This window comes from Abramis brama (assembly GCF_963993115.1).
Source record: "Abramis brama genome assembly, chromosome: 1".
Classification (NCBI taxonomy): domain Eukaryota; kingdom Metazoa; phylum Chordata; class Actinopteri; order Cypriniformes; family Leuciscidae; genus Abramis; species Abramis brama.
Genome location: NC_139963.1, coordinates 11076710 through 11092875, shown reverse-complemented (window position 1 = coordinate 11092875; position 16166 = coordinate 11076710). Strand labels below are relative to the sequence as shown.

General features: G+C 39.4%; 3 protein-coding genes across 4 annotated transcripts in view; all 3 read right to left on the bottom strand.

Moving 5' to 3' along the window:
• LOC311085997 (uncharacterized protein) overlaps positions 1 to 7045 on the bottom strand; it is a 57511-nt gene extending 50466 nt beyond the window's left edge. The window contains exons 1-2 of one of the 2 annotated variants that reach the window (XM_084118624.1): positions 6944 to 7045; positions 938 to 1920 (exon numbers count right to left, since the gene is read on the bottom strand). In XM_084118624.1, the coding sequence (XP_083974750.1) occupies positions 938 to 1884 (947 nt within the window). In that variant the 5' untranslated portion in view covers positions 1885 to 1920; positions 6944 to 7045. The remainder of the gene's footprint in view (positions 1 to 937; positions 1921 to 6943) is intronic. The other variant, XM_084118625.1, reaches the window with a different exon arrangement.
• A 99-nt stretch (positions 7046 to 7144) lies between these two features.
• On the bottom strand, positions 7145 to 9557 carry LOC311086355 (protein NATD1). The gene is made up of 3 exons (XM_084119195.1): positions 9355 to 9557; positions 9080 to 9198; positions 7145 to 8998 (listed from the first exon to the last, which is right to left on the bottom strand). The coding sequence occupies exons 1-3, from the start codon at positions 9524 to 9526 to the stop codon at positions 8879 to 8881; spliced, it is 411 nt and encodes a 136-aa protein (XP_083975321.1). The 5' UTR covers positions 9527 to 9557; the 3' UTR covers positions 7145 to 8878.
• Positions 9558 to 10382: 825 nt separating this feature from the next.
• On the bottom strand, positions 10383 to 15723 carry dhrs7ca (dehydrogenase/reductase (SDR family) member 7Ca). Its single transcript, XM_084090333.1, has 8 exons — positions 15616 to 15723; positions 14960 to 15001; positions 14454 to 14601; positions 11959 to 12071; positions 11638 to 11848; positions 11461 to 11553; positions 10991 to 11146; positions 10383 to 10859 (listed from the first exon to the last, which is right to left on the bottom strand). The coding sequence occupies exons 2-8, from the start codon at positions 14978 to 14980 to the stop codon at positions 10648 to 10650; spliced, it is 954 nt and encodes a 317-aa protein (XP_083946459.1). The 5' UTR covers positions 14981 to 15001; positions 15616 to 15723; the 3' UTR covers positions 10383 to 10647.
• Positions 15724 to 16166: the final 443 nt, after the last annotated feature.

The following is a 16166-nucleotide window of genomic DNA, read 5'->3' as shown; positions in this document are numbered from 1 at the left end:
GAGCTTGTGAAAGGGCACCAGTTCAAGACTCGCTGATCCAAGATCGGTCGCAACCAATCTGGTAAAACTCTGACTTAATCTCGGCTGGAGGGACAGGCTCTATTGGACCACAATCTCCGCTTGCTTTGCCTGTGACTGAGGTAAAAAGGACGCAGCTGAACCTTGGGGGGATGCCTGGCGAACTGAATCATGTAACCAGTGGGGAAGGACTGGGAAGCGCTAGCCAGGCTCCCAGGCTCCATGTGAGTGGCACCAGAGGGACAACCAACATACTCGGGGTAATTTCAAATAGCTTCCTCACTCGGAAGAACCGAGTTGGGTGTTAACCACCTCAGCCTGTGCTGTGCAGAGGAACCGGTGTGGGTAGCAGCAGAAATCTGAATGAGTGAGCTGCCGGCCAGCTCATATAACCGTATGTCCGGGTGAGTGGATCGGCACGCAAATCTCAATCACCAATTTCATTCTACTCAGAGGTGATTTGGGCTCCCATTTAAGACCCCATTTGTCAGTATCGACATAATGTTGAAAATGCCTGACAGATAAGGGACTTGACACTTATAGAAAGATGAATGAATTACATTGTTACACCAGTAGGTCGCGAGAATTGGCTGTTAATAAAATGTATTTGTCACTGAATCATTAATTCAAGAGATTTGTTCAAAAACACTGACTCCTCCAGTAATGAAACAAGTAAATCATTCATTCAAATGTAAAAATGAAAGTAATAATAATAATTTAATTTAATTAGATATTTTTAAATAGACTGCAGCAATTAAAATATTTTCAGAACCTCTAGTAAATTAAATATTTTGTTTAGTTGTCTATTCAGAATCGTGAGAGAATCGTGATCTCTAATTAAAAAAAATAATAATCTTGATTCTCAATTCATCGAATTGAAGAATCAATTCAGCTCAAGCAGATAGTGAATGATACTCACGCAGGGTCAAAGGTCACAGCAGGTCCATCACTGATATTAGGGGGCAGAGGCATTGAGTTGTTACTCTTCATGGACACACAGCTGAATCCTGAAGATGGTCCATAACTGAGATTAGGGGGCAGAGGCATGGAGTTGTTACTCTTCATGGACACACAGCTGAATCCTGAAGATGGTCCATAACTGAGATTAGGGGGCAGAGGCATTGAGTTGTTACTCTTCATGGACACACAGCTGAATCCTGAAGATGGTCCATAACTGAGATTAGGGGGCAGAGGCATGGAGTTGTTACTCTTCATGGACACACAGCTGAATCCTGAAGATGATCCATTACTGAGATTAGGGGGCAGAGGCATGGAGTTGTTACTCTTCATGGACACACAGCTGAATCCTGAAGATGGTCCATAACTGAGATTAGGGGGCAGAGGCATTGAGTTGTTACTCTTCATGGACACACAGCTGAATCCTGAAGATGGTCCATAACTGAGATTAGGGGGCAGAGGCATGGAGTTGTTACTCTTCATGGACACACAGCTGAATCCTGAAGATGATCCATTACTGAGATTAGGGGGCAGAGGCATGGAGTTGTTACTCTTCATGGACACACAGCTGAATCCTGAAGATGGTCCATAACTGAGATTAGGGGGCAGAGGCATGGAGTTGTTACTCTTCATGGACACACAGCTGAATCCTGAAGATGATCCATTACTGAGATTAGGGGGCAGAGGCAGGGAGTTGTTACTCTTCATAGACACACAGCTGAATCCTGAAGATGGTCCATAACTGAGATTAGGGGGCAGAGGCATGGAGTTGTTACTCTTCATAGACACACAGCTGAATCCTGAAGATGCTGCTTTCTGAGTGTAAACAAATGCCTCCTCCTCTCTCTCTTCAGACACACTAATTTTACAGGTCCGGTTGTCCTCCTTTCTCTCCTCATAGACACTCATTTTACAGGTATGTGGATGGGAGATTTGATTTCAAGCCTGTATGTGGCAAAAAAAACAAAAACAAGAATAATAAACTTAATTTTGAAAATTAAATTAAAAAGAAACTCTTTGGTTTTACTAGATTATTATAATTTCATAAACTTTCTGACATGGACCCTACATGGACCCTAATCAGACTAGTAGCACAGATGAAATAAAAAAAGTTACACCATGTAAATTGGAACGGATTGGCCAAATCCAATTAAAATTTCATTCGGATTGTAAGGGGTGGTTTAAACCTCATCTAATCTAATTGAAAGAACATGAAAACCTTTGTTCAGATTGAAAACCGAAACTGAAAAGTTCTGTGCATGTGCAATGACGTAAAGATGGTGTAATGACGTATGTAGGTGTGTGATATGTATTGTTGGCGAATGTATCGTAATTGTTGTTTTAACGATATGCAAAATCAAATTATCGAGTGTGTCACTCATTTTCAGAAAACCAATCAAAACGCTGCATGAAGTGTTCACGAATTCACTGCGTGTAGACTAAGGGTGTAACGATTCTCCAAATCCTCGATTCGATTACATTTTTGATTCTAAAGTCACGGTTCGATTCGATTCTCGATTTAAAAAAATAATTTTGATAGCACAAGCTATGCCATTTTTAGACTTTTATGCAATATAATAATACCTGACCTTTGTTCGCAATGTACCACACACTACATTGTCAAATTTAAAACGTTTATTAACAACATAATGTAACAATAACTTATATCTTCAGTCAATTGGAAACTTAAACAATATAACCTATTACCTATTATAGTCCCGGGGCTCCCTGGACTCCTCAGAGCAGTCACAGGCGAATAGCACGGCGTTTAAGTGGGTTCCCACAGCGTTTGCAGCGCAGTACGAGAGAACGTTCTCGTAAGGGAACGTACATGGTTACTTGCGTAACCTCGGTTCCCTTAGAGATAAGGAACGAGTACTGCGTTGCCTTGAAGTGCTATTTCGCTCATATCAGGTACTTCGCTTCAGTCGATTTAAACCTAAAGTCCTTTGGCGAGTTTTCTGTGAATTTATACACTTCAGCCGCATCCAAATTGGCGCGCTCGAGGTTGGCAGGGCGCCAAGCGCTCCCATTGGACAGCACGCCACTGCTAACTCGCCATAGGTTCCTGCAGTTGCCGCAGCACAGCCAGCTCGCTCGCTCAGACGAGCTATGATGGTCTCGCTGTGCAGCTGCAATGCGTTTTAAAATAAAGGCTTCAATATTCTCTAGAAAAGGAGTTTTACCCATTACAGGCAAGCCGAGCTGACGTGACATATGGGGCGTGGCAGCATCGACGATTCCATTTTTTGATTCGATGATCGAGATTGAGCATTAATTTCGATCGATTTCGATTTGACACCCTTAGTGTAGACAAGTATAGGCTACTACTGCACGCACACATTCTGAGGATGGTGCAGCACGACAGATTGCCATGTTTGAGAGTAGTTAAAATGAGCGAAGAAACTGCGAGAGGAGATTAAAACGCAAGCAACCGCACAATCCACACTAGATTTAATTCCTAGACGTGGGTCTACATCTCTAGCATGGAGGTGGTTTGGTTTTAAAAGTTCAGATGTTAGTCAAAAGACGCCAATCTGCAAACTTTGCAGAAAATCGGTTGCAGTCAAAAGCAGCTCGAAGACCAATCTCTTTCCATCTTCGAACTTCCCACCGCACTGAATATGAGGATTTTGAAAAGCTTCGGGAGTCATCTGAACACGACGTGCCTGCAGCAGACAGGGTAAAATAATAAAAACACACGGAACAAACTTTGGCCGAATCATTTAGCAAGAAAGTTCCGACAGAAAAAGCGACAGATGGCAAGATATAACAAACGCGGTCACCAATTACGTTGCCAGGGACATGGTGCCAGTTAAAGTGGTAGAGAGAGGGTTTTAAACAGCTTTAAAAGATGTTAGACCCAAGATACACACTGGCTGGGCGAAAATACTTCAGTGAAACACCACTGCCTAAATTGTCATGAGACATGTCGCCAAACTCTTGCGCATGAAGTGCAGAAGGTTTTACATTTTGCCACAACAAACGATTATGGTCAAGCAGATCATCAGAAGCATAGCTCTCTCTGACAGCACATTTCATTGATGAAACCAGGCAACTCCAAAGCTACTGTCTGCAGACTTTGTGTGGTCATCTTACTTTAAAATGGTCACTTGCTGATGAAAAAGCACTTGCTGATGCACAAGAGCAGCTGAAGCTTCCTCAACACAAACTAATCCCAGAGTCACCAACAAGAAAAGGCCATTCGTCATGTTTTAACTGCAGACAAAAAGAACAGGCACCTTGTGCCAACATGGCAAGATGTTGAGGTGCTGGAGGCGGTAAGCAAAGCACTTAGTCCTCTGCTAGAATTTACAGACGCTTTGTCAGGTGAGCAACTTGTAACAGTTTCTTACTTAAAACCTGTGCTGTCCTTATTCAACTCTGAAGTATTCGCGGTGAAGTCTGATGACATAGACCTAAGTAAATAAATCAAACACACCATTCTGGAGTACCTGAACTCCAAGTTGAAGTGGAGTTTTGAGTTTGGCATCCACACTTGACCCCGGTTCAAAAACTGCTACAATGACAATGACAGGATCAAAGCCATTGGGACAGCAGTGATGGCAGAACTCATGGCTATGGTGACAGAGGAAGACAGCCCTACCCCAGGCCCCTCAACTGCTTCTGCTCAGGCTATGACAGAGGAACCTGGAGCAGGTGATGATGACACCAGGAATTCAGAGGTGAGACTCTGAACGTTGCTATTGAAAAGTTGATCCAGAGCTACTTAATGACACCTGAGGTGGACAGTGACGTAAATCCACTTGATTGGTGGAAAAAACAAGAAATACGTTTTCCCAGACTTGGGAAACTAGCAAACAAGTACATGTGCATCCCTGCCTCAAGCAGTCCTTCTGAGAGGGCTTTCAGCACCGGAGGAAATACTGTAACATGTCACTGTGTTGCTCTCAAGCCAGATGCTGCAGACAGGCTGTGTTTTTATCACACAACTTGAAACGCATGTAGATCTAAAGAAACCCAGTTGATGGCAAATAAAATGTTCAAGCTGCTGAAAGCCTCCTCTGAAAGTTTCCTCTTTTCTAGTGACTTTTATATTATAAAGGCTACTTTAAAATTATAAAGGCTATTATACCTTTTAGTCTTTAAATTGTAGACTTTGTTTACAGTAGTATAATTTGTTTACATATGCTATTTGTTTTCCTGAGTGCAATATTTTTGACAAATCTGAAGTGTTTCAAATGTTACAGCTGTTTACTTTTTGAGCAATATTGGAAAGAATTTGAAGTTAGTCATTTGATAAAAAAAATAAAAATAAATAAAAAAAATAATATATATATATATATATATATATAATAATAATAATAATAATAATAATTATATATATATATATATATATATAGGCTAGTTTTGTAGGCTACATATGTAGGCTACTACTGTAGGCTAGTTTTTTGTATCTTTGACCATGGACAATTTTAACGTACTTGAAGGGAGTAATTTGTTTACAAAGTTTATCTTGTTCTGTTTTTGATAGAAATTTGCATTTACATACTTTTATAACATTGTCATGTTTTTGCTTGTTACTTGTATTCTGCACAGTTCACCTTACAGCAGAGCAGTGACTTTTGTTGTCCTTACTTGTAATGCTTCAGTTTTAAATACTCTTTCCTTCAATACATTGTAAAAATTAATACAATGCAATACAAAGCATTTACTACACATTTTTGAATGATGCAAAATATCGTCTGATCATCGCTATCGGCAAAATCTCAGAAAATATCGAGATATAATTGTTTTGCCAATATGCACACCCCTAGGCATATGACGCGCGGAATGAGCCTTCGTTGTTGTTGAATAGTGACATAAATGACTGTCGTGACATTCTAAAATTCTCACAAGACAAGATGTCTGTGGATAAGAGTCCGAAACAAGGAAGGGTGGGTCGTGTGGATTCATCAATTAAAAATAATTAATTCTGATTGAAACAAGGTGTCCAAACTGTCCATGAAAACGTAACTTTTGTTTTTCTAGTGTGCATTGTGTAGTGAAGTTTTGTATTTTCAATTAGGCCTGCACGATTAATGGTAATTAAACTGCACGTGATTTGGCCAAGAGAGGCTGTTTTTTTTATTTTTATGTTGAGCTTGTCAGTGAAGCACAGCTCTGTGATCGGTAGGACATGCTGCTCCATCTGAACACCAGAGGGCACTCACACACACACACATACTATGAAATAATATTTTGTGTAAGAAGCCACATCATCTCACAGAGGGATGTTTTCAAACCCTCAACTGACATTATGAAGTTTGGAGTTTTAACGTTAACTTTAAAAACGTTATTAAATGTTGTCTTTTGTCGGACAAGAGGTTCATTATGCTTCTCATGTTTGGAAAGATGTTCGACGCATGACATGTTGCTTTATCAAATGCACGTTATAAGCGACTTAAACTCGCAATGCTTTCAGATGGAGCAGCATTTACTACTGATCACAGAGCCGTACTTCACTGACCACCAGCGCATTAAAAAAATAATAATTATTTTGTTTATTATTGTTGTCAGGTAACAGCACGTAAATCTACATTCATCATCAAGTTTTGAAAGCAGATTGCAGCACAGTTCATGTCAATCTCAGCTGCTGTTTGGACTCTTTCAGGCGAGGCTGCGGTTTACTTTCCACAAGTAGGCCTAACATTTCGGGTCATTGTTCGAGATGAGACATGGCTTACTATTGCGCTTTATGGATTAAAAATATTCACATATGGTTTATTTAAAGTCAAACCAAACCACGACCGATGCTATTTAGACCAGAATTTCAAATAAAACATCAAGTTTATCCATTCACAGGAGTGTTAGTTTCCACCGTGAAGTAGTGATAGCCGTTAGCGTGTTTGAGTTCGACATGTTATAACGCAAATGCTCTATCTATATATTGATGGGCATTACATTGGCCGTGATTTTACTGATAATAATATTGATTGTAGCTATAAAAACGTTTTCACAAACTTACCGTGACAAGTGAAGCCATTTCTGAATCTTGAATTCTCTGAAATGGCGTCTGTTTTTCTGATTCGACCGCTTTCGGTTTCACTCTCTGAGACAGACAAGCCCCGCCCAAACTGGACTGAACGTGATGACGTGGGGCTACGTGCTCTCAACATCTAGAGCAGGGGTGTCCAAACTCAGTCAAGGTCAAGGTCTGATTATCTGGTTCAGGTGTGTTTAATTGGGGTTGGAGCTAAACTCTGCAGGACAGTGGCCCTCCAGGACTGAGTTTGGACACCCCTGATCTAGAGACTAGATGTGTCCACTTAAAAATGAAATAAATAAAAGAAAAAAAAATATTTATTCATTTCAGAAGTAAAAATATAAATCAATAAATCACTTTTTTCCTGACAGATGAATTGGGTTAATTAGGGCACTGTGGGACACCTAAGCTTTAATATGTCGCTACAGGGCCCATCCCATTGGGGTCCCCGAGGTTTTTGTGATGCTCAGAGTTTCTGTTTATATGAATATTTTGTCAATTGTCACCGTTGTTGAGATTCATACGCTGATTCTTGATGTCAGTGTTTGACTAGTTTCTGCTGCAGCTCAAAACTTTCTGAAAACTTTATTTTTTTTTATAGTTTTTTTTAAAGAAATCGTTCTGCTCTGCTGGATAACATGATGTAGTTTCAAAAGACTGTTATAACTAACAGCAAAAATAAATATCCATATACTCAAAAACTTGATCAGATCAGTACTTGATGATTATGTCATCATCAATAAACATCTGATCATATTTTCTCTTGCCATAACAAATATACTTGATAAAAATAGAGTTACAGCAGCAAGATAAGCATTAAAAGTAAAGAGCAATTCTGGTGACTTGAAACATTCAATAAAACATCAACATCTAAACCTCTGTTGGCCGATCTAAGTTTGTTTCAGATTGATCAAAAATAACATATAACACATATCTGACACAAGTTGTGTAACTATAACACATTAGTGTGTAAAAGGTTTCAACACACATCTGTGTAAAGAGGAATAACACATTAGCTGTGTTAAAGGTAACGCAAAATGTGTAGTCCTTATATAAACACAGAGATGTGTTAAGAAATTACACTGGTTGTTTGTTAAATTCTACAACTTAACATCTTTTTTTACAGGTTGTGTTTTTTTCAACACATCGTTTTATAAGAGCGCGCCGACACTCACCACCAATGTGCATTGTATGCAGTGTTTGTACAGTATGTTCTCAAACAGATCTGTCTGTGTAAATAAAAGTTATTTAAATACAGTATTTTGTCACATTTTAATTTGATTCAAAGTGCAAACTTGATTAACCGTTTACTCTTCATGAACTTTTCTCAAAAGCAGCATTATCAATTAGGGGTTGAAATGAATATAAATGAATAATGTCCAGTACAGTGAGTCTGTCCAGTCATTGAGCTTCAAACATTGTCTTGTACTTTGTGTGAACATGCATTCTGTACTCAACTATTGATGAAATGGTTTATATTTTTGCATCTGCGACTTTCACTTTATTTTTAAAATTCTGAGTATGTAATTACCTGACACAATCTGTGTTAAAATGACACATCTTTTGAGTTAAATTTGACACAACATGTGTTGGCCCTGAGCACACACACAACAAGTCATTTTGAACATTTTATAGCGTGTAAAACAATGTGAATTGAAATTGTGAAGTTATTTTTTAAAATATTAATATGTTCTTATAAAGAACATAGTGTTTTTATTCAGCAAGGTCACAGTAAATGAAATTGATAAAAAGTGACATATCTGAGTGGTTGCTAGGGTTTCCTGGGTGGTTGCTAGGCTGTTGCTAAGCAGTAGAGTGGTCACTTATGGTTGATGTATATACAATTTTCTATAAAATGATTATAAAATTAAACATGGATGTATAAACTGTGAATGTGTTGAAGGTTTAACTCTGCCTTTATTTATCTTCAAGATGAGCCTGGTATCTCAGATGTTGATTTTCATCCACATATTTCCTAATGTACCAACAGGAGATCCTCGCTTTCATATTTTCTTCAACAACGAAATCCAGAGCAGCCTGAAGAAGAAAAGAAGTAGATGATTGAGTTCCAGGAAACAGCAGAAGTTGAGTAAGTGAGGGAGTTTAAAGCGGTTTGACCTTCGCCAGGTGTGCAGCAACACCTTTACCCCTGTGAGACTGAGGGACCTCAGTAGACATCAACTCCACCAGCTGATCATGTGTGATAGTGTACTTCAGCACTGCACTACTCGCTGCTCCTGCTCACACCACAGACACACAGGGGGATGTTGTTATCAGTGATGCAGGCTCATAACCTAGAGTGCTGCCTATCTAGTGGACATCAGCGCGAAAGAATCTGCTGTTTTGATGCTCACTAGGTTTGAGACGGAATGAATAACGTTATTTTCTCTTACCGTCGCAGTCGAGAGTGATTGTGAAACGCTGATTCTGTCTGTCGTGAATCACACACAGATTCGAGACGTCAGTACATGATCCACAACATGTGTGTTTGCGGAGTCGTTGACTGTTCTTATATCCTCGAGTGAACCGAAACATGCAGTTTACAGACAGTAAGTGTCGCGCCATGATGTGACGTCACCAAACAGTGTGTATTAACAACAGCAGAGGGCGCTGTGATCTCTTTAGGAGAGCTTGGGTTGTTATCTTTCTCACTTTATCAAATTTGATTTAAACTTTTCATTGAAGGATATATTCCTCTATTTTTCTGGGAGTGACTATGCTATTGATAATGTTGTTAATTTCTTTGTGTTGCATTGTAATTTTTTTATTCACAAAAACAAATTTCTCAAGACTTTGCCTAGATTTGATAGCCTGACTACGTCAGACTTCCTACTTCCCCTCAATTTCATTTCGCTTCTGTAGTCAGTCTGAGATAGCAGCTTATCTTTCAGTTTTCCATCGGCCTTCGGACGGCCGGGCCAATCAACGAACAGAGGGCGGGCTGAGAGCCGTGACGTAGACGCTGATTGTACCGTGGATGCGTAGATTTACTTCACATAATCTGCAAAAGTCGTTCACAGCCATGTTTACTCCGGTATTTCGCTTGATGGTTTTGTTTTCGCATCATACATGTGTTTACAGTGGAAGTTAGATGCGGCTGAGCATGCGCATAACACACGCCATAACCAAACGTCATGTGATTGGCTTACGGGTAACCAATGATTTTAAACTTCAGACAAGCGCCCCCTAGCAAGAGAGAAAACACTTCTCTATTATGCCATTCCAGACTCTGTCTACGAAGCAAAGTGAAGTAGCAGAGTCTGGTATTACCAGGCTATAGATTTGATATTTTTATTGCTGAGATTTCCCTTATTGTAAAATCTCTTAAACTCATTGATAACAGTAAGAACAACAAGTTTCTTAAGAACTATGTACGGTTTTTTCTTACTTGTTGAGGAGTCAGTTATTGTTTTGTTTTGTTAATCAGTTAATGTATTCAATGCAGTGCTGTTTCTTCTTTGTAAAATAAATAATAACAAAAAAAAACAGCAGAGGGCGCTGTGATCATGTTTATCTCTCACATCTGAGATAGATAGATAGATAGATAGATAGATAGATAGATAGATAGATAGATAGATAGATAGATAGAATTAAACATCCACAATCTTGCTGATTTATTACATTCTCTTCTAATTGCCGCACTACAGCACAGTGACACATCATATACTTTTACACAGTGTTGTCCTTCAGTCCTCAGACATCTCCACAGCTGCAGTGTTTCTGACTCCTGCTGCCATGATGGAGAAGAACAGGTTTGGGAAGAGAGATCTGGCATAGAGAGCTGCTTTAGGGATGAAGGAGCGGGACATTAAAATCTCCTTCTTCTTGCTACTCAGAGTCTTCAGGATCTCAGTGGCCATTTCCTCAGCGTTCACACCAAAGGACTTCGCTTTGAGGTCTGCAGTTTCCAGTCAGTGGCCAAGCAGAAGGTCCAGGGGAATACAGTGGACAATGCAAACAAACAAGAAAGATGTTAAGAGCTACAAACCGTGATCTTTACATGATGAACTGACGGTGGCGTTCACTCACGTGTCCACATGGGTTTTGCTGAGTCCTCGTCCTTTGGGTTTGTGTCTGGAGTTTTTATGAAAGTGTGGTTGACGGTGCTGACGGTTATCCCATATTCCTGAACCTCAGCCCGCAGACACTCAAAGAAAGCCTGAACGGCATGCTTGGACGCAGCATCTGAACAAAGCAGAACGACTTACACAAAGATATCTAAATATTCAACATATGCATTGATTTATTACTGCCGATTAACTGTATGAACATTAAAGGAATAGTTCACCCTAAAGTAAAACTCATCATGTCATTTCAAACTCATGCTGTTGTGTTTTCAGTAGAGCAGTTGATTTTAATGATCTTTAAGCTGGAAAAGAGCTGCATTAACATTCTTCAAACTTTCTCCTGATGTGTTTCATTCAGAAAATAACAGCATGCGAGTTTGGAGCGTCATGAATGTGAGTAAATGATGTCAGAATTGATCCTGTAAAACTCACAGGTGGCACGGAAGGGCACTGTCAGTTTCCCCTGAATGCTGTTGACTAGAAGAATGTGACCCGTTCTCCTGGAGATCAGCGACTGAAGAACGCCTGTGACCGTGAGTAAGATCAGTTTAAAATGCTTGAACACAACTGAGAGTTATTGTTGACAGCTGTGTAGGAGTTACATTTTACCCTTAACCAGTGTGACGGGCCCAAAGTAGTTGACGTCCATGACAATCCTGTCCATCTGGAGGGACAGACTGTGTACAGGAGCCTTCACCTTCATGCTGGTGTTGAAGACGAGGACATCCAGACAGCCGTAACACTCCAGGATCTCAGAGATGATCTCAGGAACGCTCTCCATGTTACTGAAGTCCAGCTCCACCAGTTTGGGTGGAAACGTCTAAGCAGTAAAGTTTGAACCCCACATATTACATCCACAGTTTTAACAAAAAACATTGCAGAATATTTCAGACAATGTTCGTATATTGTAAATGGTAATTCTGCACTCAAAAGTGTTGGATCTGATTCACTCATCAGACGCTCAGCAAGAGTCTCCAACTTTTCCCAGTTATTTCCACAAAGGATCAGTCTGGCTCCACCAGTATGGAAGAGTTTTGCACATTCTAAAATGACCACAATGTAAAAAAACACACAAAAAAAACACAGTTCAACCAACAAATATGCAATTCATCTGCACACATATGCAATCATGGTTCATCACAGTCTCACAAGGACATTTATTTTAGAGGAGACCAGTCTATCATTCCTAACATGCAGTACATTTTCATGTCCTCATTATACTGTATGTCTCAATATACTGGATAACATATCCCACCATTTTTTAAGATAAAATTATTAATTATATGAGTTTTCAATAATCATATTGTGTTAATATTAAATTGTTTCTCTACTTTGGTTTAAGCTGAGTTTGATGCCATTTTTACCTTGCTATTTTTGTTTTAATTGAAATTAATTTATACATTTTTCTTATATATGTCCTCATCCATTTCCCATCGGCATCATGTTATTCTTCGTCAGTGTTTGAGTCTGTTTCTGTTTCATTTTGGTCACGTTCATTTCAGTTCCCTGTGTTCATTTCCTCATTTGTTGTCATGATGTTGTGCACCTGATGCTTGTTCAGTGTGTTATTAGCCTGTGTCTGTTTATATTCCCTCAGTTTGTTTAGTCTTTGTTCGGCATAGACTTTACGTAGGATAAAGCTGTTTCTTTGTTGTTTGTTTTCCTCTCCCAGTTTGATCCCCTCTCTTTTATTTGTTTTCCTAGTGAAGAAAAGTGATTTGCTAGTTAAAAGCGATCCACGTCCTCTCCTCCTTTGTAACCTCAGCAACAAAAGTGTGACAGAACACCAAACCTGTCGATATGGGTATGGATCTCTACCCAGCACCTTACTTCCATACAGAAGACTCATTAATGGATTTAATCCAGGTAGGTTGTCCTCTGGAACGGCATGTGGAGGAATTCATGGACATGTGCCATCATGTACCCTGGAATGACGACACATGATGATGATGATGCCGTGGGAGTCGGGGGAAGTCCAGCTGTTCACTACAGCAGTAAAATGACTACGCGCTGTGGATGGATGTTTCCTCCGTGACCACTGGGGTGTTTAAAGACAACACCAATGCCATCACTTCCTTGCAAACTCCTCACATTCCAGGGTCTGTCCAGCCAGTCCTCCAAGAACAAAGAGTCCGAGCCAACAACAGAGCTGATGCCTTCTGCGAATCCAGAGGAGGAAGTCATTGTCCCGTGTCTAGAGCCAGATGCCATTTTCACCATAGAGTCCGAGCCTGCCAGCTTGAGGAGCTAGAGCCGCTTGCAACCTCCATCGCAGAGGGAGTCCTAGTCGATTTGGACCGCCAGGCAGAGGGTTTCTTCCCAGCTGTAAGCTCTGAGATGTGTTTGAGGTCGTCCACTCTATCCAGTCTAATCGACCAATTGCACCACCTTGTTCCACCCAACTGTCAAGCTCCTTCGTCTCCACTGGTTCAGCCTGGCTTCCTGGTTCCTTCGTCTCTGCTGGTTCTGCCAAGCTGCCGAGCTCCTTAGTCCCTGTCGGCTCCACCTAGTATCCTGGTCCCACCCACTCCACTCATTCCATTCTGTTTCATGGCTCCACCCCCTCCTCTGGTATCATCTGGCTTAAATGGTACCTTTCCTTGCCCTGGCTGGGGCCATCCAGCTCCTCAGTTCCTTCTTCCTCCTACTTCTCCGCTGGCTTTTCATAATATTTAGGGGTCCGGGCACTCCTTCCCGCCCCTTGATTTACTATGTCTCCCCTCCCAATCACTACGGGCTGTCTGGGGGGAGGGGGTGGGGATGGGATATCAAAGTAGGAGTCTGTTTCGCCTTCACTTTGGTCTGTTTCTCTTCCGTGTTTGTCACATGTTCATTTCAGTTCCGTGTGTTCATTTCCTCATAGCTGATTGTTTTGTGCACCTGTTTCATGTTCAGTTTGTTGTTAGCCTGTATATATATATATATATATATATATATATATATATATATATGCCCCCAGTTTCTTTAGTCTTAATTCTGTGTTGTCTTTACATAGGGTAAAGCTGTTTTGTTGTTGTTTGTTTTGCTCTCCCAGTTTTATTCTCTTTCATTTGTTTTTCTAGCAAATAACAGCGATCTGCAAAATAAAAGCTATCCACCTCCTCTCCTTTTTCAACTTGCACCAAAAAATATTACAGAATTTGGTATGAAAAGATTTCAAAAGATGGTTAAATGTCGAAATTACTAGTTAACCTCATGTATAACTCTCAATCCCTCAATGAGAAATGGCTAACTTTAGCTCTCTATTTTTATCCTGCTAAATTTTAATGCCAACTTGTAAGTAATAAAGTTAAGATCATATTTCTATATTTACACATTTCTGATTTACCCTTTTATAGAACTACTTCCTTAAATCCCAATAGAGACATATTCATGTTAAGGTACTGCATGACAGGAATGATCCAGTTGTTCTGTAAAAGCAGCACCATTTCCGAGTGTTGAGAGTGAATCCGTAATCAGCACCACTTTGTTCCTCACAGTTGTCTTGGCTAAATGCCTGAGTATCAGACTGTAGAGATAAAAGACACCAGCTGCGAACACCACCACTGAGAGCACAGGCCAAACTGAGAGACTCTGAAAGAGACATTCCAACAATGCAAATTAATTATTAAAGTTTACAAGAATTATTCCATCAAAATAAAAAAATATTTTAACATTTGCTCACTCTAACGTCATTTCAAACCAGTATGACTTATTTTCTGCAAAATACATTATATTATACAGTTTCGATGACTGTATTGAAGAATGTCCTATAATGGGATTTCACTGCAACCAGGGTCTCAAAAGCTCCAAAAAGGTCAAAAACACTATCAATAGTCCATTTGACATGCATTCTGTGTTTTGTGTTCAACAGAAGAAAGAAAGTCATTCAGGTTTGACACTTTAAATACATTTGCTTAAATGCTTTAAAAAATAAAACATAATTTCTTACCATAATATCACTTATACCCATGGTGTTTCAGTAATGTTAGACCTTAAACAAATGAAAAAGAATATACATTAATAAGAATTAAAGCCATTTATAAAGTCATGCATTGACAAAAATTTATATCAAACTCTCTGAATCTGTATCTTAGACAACCCTGTCTATAACAGGACAAAGTATAATCTATGAAACCGGATTATAATTGAATTTCCTGCATTTTGCCTTTGTTGATTAGTAATTTAGTAATAGTTATATTATATTTTGGCTTAAAATAAGAGTAGTTTATATATATGTTACCAAAAAGCATATGCCTTGGTTAGATATTTGTGACAGTCTATACATTACTTTATATTAAACAATACCAGTAGTAAAATCACAAAGTAAAACTCTCTAAAGTTTATCTGTGTTCAAACCATTTACTCCATGTTGAGAAAAGCTCTAAATATATTCCAGACTAGAATTAGCCAAGAATGCCCAGCCAACATTTGGATTACTGCGGCAGGACTGACTAAGAAACAACAACAAAATTAAAAATCAATACAAATAATTTTTGGTCATAACAACACTGAGGTAAACATGTTTTGAACACAGAACATCAAATCAGCACAACAGGACACAGTCAACACAACTAGACAGAGCTCATATTGTTCTTCATCACTTACCACTAAAACGAGTCTTTAAACGTGTTCTTTAGGATTATATGAATCAGTGTTAGTGATCGTCAGCTCACTTGCACAGCTCTAAACACACACTGCAGGGTTTGAGTGCTTTTAATAGCCCACAGCTGAAGCTGTCCTGTGTTGTATATAGCAGCATGGGAAACTGTTGTTAAGTTTAGAAGTAAAGCTTTAAATGGGTTGAGTCTTTGAACTGAGACTGGTGTTAATGTTTGATTATTCTTCCTCAGAAAAGTGAAATTCACCATGATTTCAGAACAAAACTTAAAAGCAATTAATTATCCAGGGTATTTGTACAAAAGCTTTAAGTCCAATATAAGTTGAACTAATAATAATTTGGAGAACAACAGTGGAAGAAAATCTGTGTTCGCATTTTTACAGATCACATCAGACTGAGACACCAGTAACCAGTTTAAACTTCTCTATTTCTCTCTGCGAGGAATGTAGTATCACTAGTTGTTCTTAATCCTAAAATCACTGGGGGGAAAGTATAATCAACTTTGATCATGTGCATATTTGTTAATATGTGCATATAA